Source organism: Melanostigma gelatinosum (assembly GCF_949748355.1).
Source record: "Melanostigma gelatinosum genome assembly, chromosome: 22".
Classification (NCBI taxonomy): Eukaryota; Metazoa; Chordata; class Actinopteri; order Perciformes; family Zoarcidae; genus Melanostigma; species Melanostigma gelatinosum.
The window spans coordinates 9,755,870-9,765,046 of NC_136655.1; the positions used below are offsets into that span (position 1 = coordinate 9,755,870).

Below are 9,177 nucleotides of genomic sequence, written 5' to 3' on the forward strand. Positions count from 1 at the left end.
ATAGAATTCACAAAATAATTGGAGCAAACACATTTGTTTTAACACTTTTAAAGAGGTGTTGATTTGGCGTTTGATTGCTTTTTGTCGTAGTGCAAGTTGTTCCTCATACGTTGTCAGCTTACTGTCTAATTGTGAACCCTTAAAATGGAATTAAAACAAAAAATCAGTAGCAGCTGATTACTTTTTGGAATGTTATTAAAGTGTTACAGACTGTATGCATAGAGGTGTTGGCAGTGTCTTGAATAATTGTTTGTAACTTTTAATATATAGCATTTTTAACACTTGTTCGTATACATCTGCCTTTACAAAAGTTGCAAATGAGAATTTCTGATACTATTTAAAGTCCGAAACTGCAATTAAAAGTAACAAGAGAACCTTTGGCTTAGAAAACGTAGAACAAACGGTCCTTTGAGGACACAAAGCTGCTCACCTACCTGTGAAGGATTGTATAACCAGCCCTGAAGTCTATTTACAAGATATACTGGATTTGGGGGTGTAGTTACACTGCACATCGAGGATCAGTTGAACTTCCTATCCGAGACGGTGGCACACACATACACACACACACACAAAAAAACTCAGCTCGCTGCAAAGAACAGAACAATCCTCAGTCTTCTGTTCCACGATGCAGTGAACCTAAAGAATGAAGGCTGCCTGCAATCACAATGATACGAGAGGATCTGTAGATACTCAGTCCAGAGACCTTTCAAGCACAGTACCAGCACTTATAATAATTTGAGACATTGTCGATCTCAACAGGGAATTTTCTTTTTTTACTTTTTGCTTTCTGCACATGGAGGTCAGAGGTCAGAATCAGCTCCAGAGCATTTCCCATGCAGCAGGTAGGGGCGACAGTGTGCTGGGGATACGTCAGTGCTTCTTAAACGTTGCTTATTCAACTGCAGGTCAACTCACTGTAGCATCCTGCCGCACGACATTATGTCAATTCTCCAAAAAACAGTGTTGCTAATAGTAATTTGTGTGTAATTGAATATATGTGACAAATGACAGCATCTTTGTACAGCGAGTGACTTGCTGCACTAGCTGCTCCGTGATGCTGAACGCAGCAGTATTTTGAGCTAAATGCTACTGTTGGCATGCTAACATGCTCACAATGACAATGGTGACATGCTGATGATTACAATATGCGTAGTGTAGCATGTTAGCATGCTAACATGCTACACTACGCATAGTTCAGTTTCCAATTCCATGCAAACCCAGAGAGAAGCACCATCTGACAGAGCTGTCCAGCTGTGTGTTTACATGCACGGATTCTCATGCTAATAAAATTATATGGTTACACGACAGTCTCGGTTATCACCTGCCACCATGACCAGAAGACATCGTGTCATTCCGCTACACTCGGATTAAAATTCCCATCTCAGTTATGTCATTATTGTGTTTTTTATTATGCCGCAACAAAGTTAAAAAAACAGATTATTAGTTTGGATCTTGGACAATTTTCACATTTGAAGGAGCAAAATACAGACACCCTGTCAATATATTTCAAACATGGACCTGTTTAGACATGAGTTGTACTCTAAAGTGCTTTATAGAGGCTGTATTTCCCTTTATTTATTTGGTAACTTGCAAACATATTGTGCGGGGATAACTGAGAGGATAACTGGCCTGCCCTGGTCCAGTTATAAGCGTCCTATTAATAGGCCTGGCTCAGACTCACAATGTTCAGCTGTAACCGAACTCCATCTGTCAAGTCGCGTCCTCTGCCTGCTCTCCTTTCTACAGTATCACTGCAGCCAGGCTAGGGGCACTCTGATCCGTGCCACCCTCCAAGCCAGACGGACGGCAGGACGGGCAGACAGCTGCCTCTCAGACCACCGCGCATTATGGAGGGTCTGCACATCCCAACCCTGGAAGAGGAAGGGGAGATTATGGAGGAGGAGAGGGAAAACAACGGGGAGCGGGAAGAGGGAGGGATGAAGGCCTCGTCTCCGATGGGCTCCACCACGGACGATGAAACAGATGAGGACTCCGAACCGGGGCCCCCGCAGGTCAGTCGGAGGAAGGTGTCATTCGCAGATGCATTCGGCCTAAACCTGGTGTCAGTCAAGGAGTTTGACAACCCTGAAGTAGCAGAGTTAGACGTCAGCCAGCCCCCTAAAAATGGGGCGACCCATCCCTTCGAGGAGTTCTCCATGTCCTGTCTGTTTACTGTTCCCTCATCCCAAGAGGAGCTAGACCAGAGGCTCCAAGACCAGATGGTTGAGCTCGAAAACATCGAGCTCCTCCCGGGAACCACCACACTCCGTGGCATCGTCAGGGTGGTCAACCTGTGCTACAGCAAGTCTGTCAATGCCCGGATGACCCTGGATGGCTGGACAAACTACTTTGACCTGTCAGCGGAGTATGTGCCTGGATCCAGTGACAGGAAAACAGACAGGTTTACCTTCAAGTATACTCTGGTGCCTCCCTTTGAACGAGGGGGGACCAGAGTGGAGATATGTCTCCGCTATGACACTTCAGTGGGCACTTTTTGGGCGAACAACAAGGAAATGAACTATGTGCTGTTCTGCCACCGGAAAGGACATGCAAAGGCGAATGGGGCTCAAGTGCAAGAGGAGAGTATCGGCAACAAGAGCAAGAGGAGCTGTCTCAAAGCTATCAGGTGAGAGAAGCTAATTCTCAATCGTTTTTTTTTAAAACATGCCTCTGCTGAAGGAAGTCACATCACACTTTTGGCAAAAGTTATTTTTTTGTCACAAGAAAAGGTCCCAAATAACCATGATAAGAAATGTGACACAGTGCGAGTGTTTAAACGGTGCTGCTCTCTCATTAGGAGGAAGTTGGAAGGGCAATTGTGTGTTTACAGTCAGCGCTGATGTAACTTTTCAGCAATGGATGTTTGGGCTGCAGAACACATATTGCCCATTTAAGGTCAGGTGTCTGTCCAGGTTTCCATGACGTCTCACCGTGGCTTAGACTGTCAGATATGCTCACTTTCTCCTCTTTGACTCCAATTCACAAGATGCTTTGTTTCTGCTTTATATGCACATTCATTCCTCTTGTTCTGGTCTGACTTGCTGCAGAATAAAAGCTCTGGAAACGGGATAATAGAGCAGACAAACACATTACACACGATTAATAGTTACATTGTCTCAGTTTCAAAGGCTGCTGGTACAAGCTTATGCTCTCTGCATGGAAATAAGGATCCCAGCTATTTAGTGTTACACCTCTTACTGTGTATCATCATCTTAGCAGGTGCAGCAGATGAGACGAAGAAAAACAGCAGAATAAAGGGTATTGAGGATATCAGATAAAATGCAGAATGTTTATTTTACAATTTCATGGAACTTTAGTCATTTAAATGCTCATATCCTTTGAAAAGCTGGAATGGTTTGACCGTCACCATCCACAGAGGCAAATACAGCCAAACATGAATACAACAGAGTTTCATTGTAGCCCCTGTTTGAATGTTGGCAACATTTTGTCAAAAAGTTGAAACTGCATTTTGAAATGCAACCCCTCACAATACAACAGAATGTAAAAAGAATGGGATTTAACAGCTGTAAAAACAACCACCTGTTAGTTCATGTAATGTTATTTCTGATTCATGTTGAACCATAGGAGGGGAGCTGCAGAGGAAAAGACCAGGGAGACCAGTAACCCATCAACAGCTGCTGCAGGTGTGTATACTTAAAGGGGAACAACGGTCACTTCAAAACAAAAACAAAAAAAGACATGATTCTGGAGGCTGCGTAACATGATGGCCTTCCTGGAGTGCTGTTCCTCACTGTAACTACAAGCTAGCTGCTGTCCAAATCCTGTCATGGAGTTCACCGTTCCAGTGGATTTCATGAGCAGGTTGCAGTATTTCTTTCTCCATCACGTTTTATAGCCTCCATAATAATATCTTTTTTTTCTTAAAATGGTCGTTGTTCCCCTTAAATGTTTCCATGTGTGTGCATGCATGCATGTACATGAATTAAGTGTGTGTGTGTGTGTGTGTATATGAGCGTGCAAGCTAATTTTGACCCTTGTTTTTTTTTGTTGCAGATGCAGAGGCTACACCTAAAGCAGAGGAGGCGAACAGAAAGAACAGCACAGATGTACAATCGTTACTCTACCAGGAAGAACACAAACCTTTGGTGAGGTTCATTTATCATCTTCTGGAGGAACAGACTCTTCTTGACACCGCTGTAAATATAAAGTGAGGAAGTATCTGTGTTGTTTCTGCAAAGATACGACAGCTGAAGCAAAGACGCATGTCACACTACACGGTGCTCAGTGGGCCCCAAAAGGATATGAAAAGTCAGCTCACCTGACACTTGAGAGCATGTCTGAGTTGTGCAAACTATTAATAATAAATGCAACCTGCTTGTAAAGGTGCAGTAAAGGTGGTGATGTAAACAAAATTAGGCTTATGTGCTGAGGTAGCAGCTTTGTTGCAATGCATTGCATCATCACAGTAATGTTAAGAAAACTGAATGGGCCATTGCATCCAGTTTTATCATCAAGTGTGAGGATTTGAAGTAGCTTGTGACCTTAGAGACCGACAAAACTGGTAGCCTCTAGTTATAGTTCAACTGGATCAAACATTAACCCTTGGCTTGACTTTTGGCCTTTTTTCGACAGGTGGAAAGCATAAAAAGCCGACACAGAGTAGCACGTATGGCACGTGTGCAGGACTACCTCTCCCAAAGGAGGCAGCAAGTCCCAAAGGCTTATTCACACGACTCAGCCAACGGCCTGAGAGTTTCTCAGCCTTTGCCAACTCTGTGGGACGACTCTGCCGGCTTCCTCCATAAACGGCAAAAGAAACAATCCAACGGGAGTCCACAGGTGCTCACCTACCACCAGATTCCTCTGCTTACGCTGGACTGGAACAATGACAAAGACCAGCAGTGGAGGGCTGCTGACATGGACGACATCTGGACCGGAAGAGCTGAAGTGACCCTGTCAAAAGCCTCAGAGGAAAATAAAGAGGACACACCTTCTGTTAGTGATATGTGGGGGACCTTTGGTAACGGTACAGATGATACCACTGATAAAAACACCTCCGTGTGCGACGCATGGCAGGCTTTTCTTAATGGGCCAAGCTGTGCGGACCATTCTGCTGTTCCAGAGTCAGAATGGCTGCAGACAGCGGCGCTAGTGTCTCCCTCAAATGATAAAGAGCCCAATGCTCAATATGTACCAAGCAGTCAAGAGCATGAATTTCAGGTGGAGACAGATGCGCCCACCACCTCACACGCATACACCTCAGCTTTATGTCAGCTGCTGTCAGATACTTGCCAAATAGCATCGGCAAATGTTGCCGCGAACGCCGAAGACCACCAGCCGGCAGAGGCATGTGTCGACAGCCCAAGAGATGACAACACAGCGACACAAGACGCATCCCAAAGGTCACCGACACAACCCGTAACAGACACTCTGTGGGAGTCTTGCCTCAGGGGGGCAACGCCTGTGTCCGAGGGCTATGCTGACAGTTCAGCTGAGTGTCACAAGCATGCGATCAGGGAGCAAGAAAGAGAAGGGAAAGCAGAAGGAGTAGGACGAGACGAGCCCTTAGCACCACACACAGCTGACTTAGTAACAAGCTCAGGGGAGTCAGAGACAACAGATATGACGGCAATGCCAGAGTCTCAGAATGCCACCGCCGTTGATAGGATCTCACAGGGAGCGAGGCTGGATGAGGGGCTTTCTTCCAGCAGAGAAGGGGAGGTTACAGGTACCGCACACAATGTGACGGATGACACGCTGGCATTTAGGGGGACAATCAGAAAGGGGACAAAGGATGGGGAGGGGTTTGTCTTTTCCGCATCCAGACAAGGAATGGAGGAAGGGAGTAACTGTACGGAAAATAAAGGAGCTACAGATGAGGAGATATTTAGGCCGCGGAAAACAGAGGAGTGTATAATCTCCCAGTGGTATGCAGATGAAAAGCAACGCGAGGAATTCAGGCTGAACCAAAACAGTGAAAATCCATTACAGGAGAATGAGAGTGATAAAAACGAAATAAGACTCGCACAGACAAATGCAGTTGAATCCAATTCAAGCCAAACATCTTTCAGGCAAAGCCAAATTATGGCAAGTGAATCCAAATTGGAGGAATCCGAGAGGGAAGATGTTGCATCAAATAACAAAGACATGGAAGCATGTAAAAAGACAGAGGTGGAACCTTGCTTGTGTACAGCAATCAATGAAATAAGGACACCAATTGATGCAGAAGAGGGAATTATTCAGGTGTTAAATGAGGAACATTATGACAAAGCTTTACCATGGCAGGGGGGAGGGGAGGGGAGAGCAGGGGAAGAGGAGTGCATTGAGAAATCAGAGGACTCAACACTGACACAAATACAGGAAAATGCAGTGGAATCTAAAACAGATGAACAAGTACTCGTCTCAAATCAGAGGGAGGAAGGAAAAGGTTTGAGTTGTGATGGAATAATTGAGAAGCAACAGGGAATAAACCCAGCAGCACAGTCAAGACAAACAGCGGAACCCAGGGAAATGAAAGGTGACCATGATACATTCAGACCTTTTCTAACAGATAAATGCAGCCAAACTCCCATGGAGGGGGTGAAAATGAGATCGACTCATTCCCAGGACGACATGAAGGGTCAGGAAGAAGATGAAGGCTGTGAATTAAGCCCTGAAGAAGCGAAGAAGAAGAAGAAGAAGAACGTTGCAAAGAGAGACACTTCAACAGAGCTTCAACACCAACCTGAGACATTAGAAAGAACAGAGGGAGATGTGAGTCAGAGAGACAAAGATGAGAGGGTGAGTATTGGAAAGCTGAAAATAGAAGTACTGGGGGAGTCGGTGGGAAATGCGGAGAACGCTCAGGGGGAGACGGAGAATGCGCCGGCTGAATTGAAAGAACAAGAGTTGTCAGCAGAAGTTGAGGGCTCTCCACGTGTTGAGTGTAAGAAATTGTCAGAGGGAACAAAAGACCCTATTACAGCAGAAAATGCTGTCGCACTTGAAGTGATGGAGTCTGGATCAGAGGAGATGTTCATAGAAAGATTTGCAGACGATTTGGTCAGGGGGATTTGGGAGGAGGTGTTCGGTCGGAAAGAACAGGCCTCCAATAGAGACACGGATATTGTTGATGGAATGGCGGGCAAGCTGGCAGATGTACCTGATATTAGACAAGATTGCCACGATCCATTTGAGAAGGACTTGAATGATGCATTTGATTCGGGTGTATTTTCCTTGACAGATCTGCCAACAGATCCAAATCCAAGCCCCTGTCAAGGCCTAGAGCAAACCGTAGCCACTAAGAGCAATGAATACTCCCCAAAAGAGAGAAGTCAGTCACTCACCACAGCAGAGCAAACTCACTTTCTCCCAGAACCTCTCAATTCAATAGCTCATCTCAGTCAAGATTTAAAGGATCAGGAAAACTACACTCAAATACAGGAAAGATCAGTCACCCGTCAGGACACAGGCAGACAAATGGAAGACACCCACAGGGAGAGTTTCAATCCATCAGCACATACATCTCACAAACATCCGGGTTCCTCCTCTGACGAACTAAAAGAGTCCAATAGTGTCGTATGGCGGAGTGTGTTATACATCCTCAGTCTACTCTGCATCCTCATAGTTGCTGGGTTCGTCTTCATCGCTTTCCTGTATGACTTCCCAGCATTCTTTGCGCTCTACATATTTTCACTGTGCTGGTGGTTTTCTAAGTGGAAGAGACATCGAGGGATGAAAGACAAGGTGATGGAGGGATAGGCCGGGAGTTTAGAGATATATAAGGGTGTTACAAACTGCTGTGTGTAGCATTTGTATCAGTACATCAACCTCAAATTAGTTGTCATGTCTTCACTATCGTCATACTGTTTATTCAGGCTGGTAGGCCATTGATAAAAAGATTGGAAGCTACAAAAATGGCTGCAATAAAACAAAATGCTGCCCACAGCACGAGCGTGTGTTTGGTTGTGTGTTTATATTTGGTTGTTTCTAACTCTAAGTGCTCTTCGTGCAGTGTTTCACAACCTTTTTTCTGATTTGTGACTCCTAACCAAGCACTTCCTACTTGTGACCCATTGTCACTTGTTGCAAGTCTACAGATTATTACTATTATTATTATTAGTGATTTTGCTTTTGTTGTATTTAAATGATGAGAGGAAATTATGACAAATGCACTTTGGTGTGTAGTAGAAATGTGTTTTTCTATAATGTAAATATAGACCCGTTGTGGTGGTTCCCAACCACCCAGATTGGGAACCACTAAATCAGTGAATCAGGAGAGGTTCGATTTTTCAACAAAATGTATCTTTTCAAATCTTGAATTAACTTTGATCATCTTAACATTCAAATCCAAATAAAAAGTATATATCTTTTCTTTCTTTGACGAAATTAATATTAGATTGTTGAATGCGTTAGTTCATGCTGGTTTGGTGTAAAGAATTATGTGTATGATGTGTGTATATTTGCAGTGGTGTATGGGCACAATATCACTTTACAATGCACCAAATGGAACAAAGTTAGTCTGTCTTTGATTCATATCGACCAGGGGTCTCAAACTCCCGGCCCGGTTTTTTTTAAAACAATTTTTAAAAGTTAGACTAATAATAATAAAAATATCCCCATAGTCGAAATTGTGAGATAGAAAGTCGAAGTTATTAGATGGAAAGTCATAACTATAATAGAAAGTCATAATTCTGAGATAGAAAGTCAAAATTATGAGATAGAAAGTCAAAATGATGAGATACTTAAACAGTTATAAGCAGCTCTTTGGCTGGTTACTGTACATTTAACATGTAAATGTATTGTGAGTACATTGAAGACTACTTTAAACTGTGAATGCAGAGAGTTATTTAACAATATGTTACGAGTAGTGACATTTACAACCGGCCCTTTGTGGGCGACCATGATGCTGATGTGGCCCGGAGTGAAAATGAGTTTGAGAGCCCTGATATAGACAAACGATGCATTGTGGGGCATTGGAGATTTGAAATGTTTCTCTTTCTTTGCTTTTCTTCAATAAAAGAAAAACTTTTAACTTTTTCTTGGCTCTTTTACAACATTTACACATTTTTGGTGAAATATGTTGATTCATTTTCTACTTCTTTTACTTAATTTTGGACCCATTCATAGCAAATGACACCAGCAGAGAGAGTTTAGAAACAATTTGTATATTTATTTCATTACACTCAACAAGAAGTAACCAGTTCCTCGTCAAAATGTTTGTTGACGAATGCAAAA

General features: G+C 43.5%; 1 protein-coding gene across 1 annotated transcript; it reads left to right on the forward strand.

Annotated features, from left to right (window-relative positions):
• The first annotated feature begins 1,884 nt into the window (after positions 1-1,884).
• ppp1r3aa (protein phosphatase 1, regulatory subunit 3Aa) lies at positions 1,885-8,974 on the forward strand. Its single transcript, XM_079294161.1, has 4 exons — positions 1,885-2,626; positions 3,586-3,644; positions 4,015-4,106; positions 4,594-8,974. The coding sequence occupies exons 1-4, from the start codon at positions 1,893-1,895 to the stop codon at positions 7,699-7,701; spliced, it is 3,993 nt and encodes a 1,330-aa protein (XP_079150287.1). The 5' UTR covers positions 1,885-1,892; the 3' UTR covers positions 7,702-8,974.
• Positions 8,975-9,177: the final 203 nt, after the last annotated feature.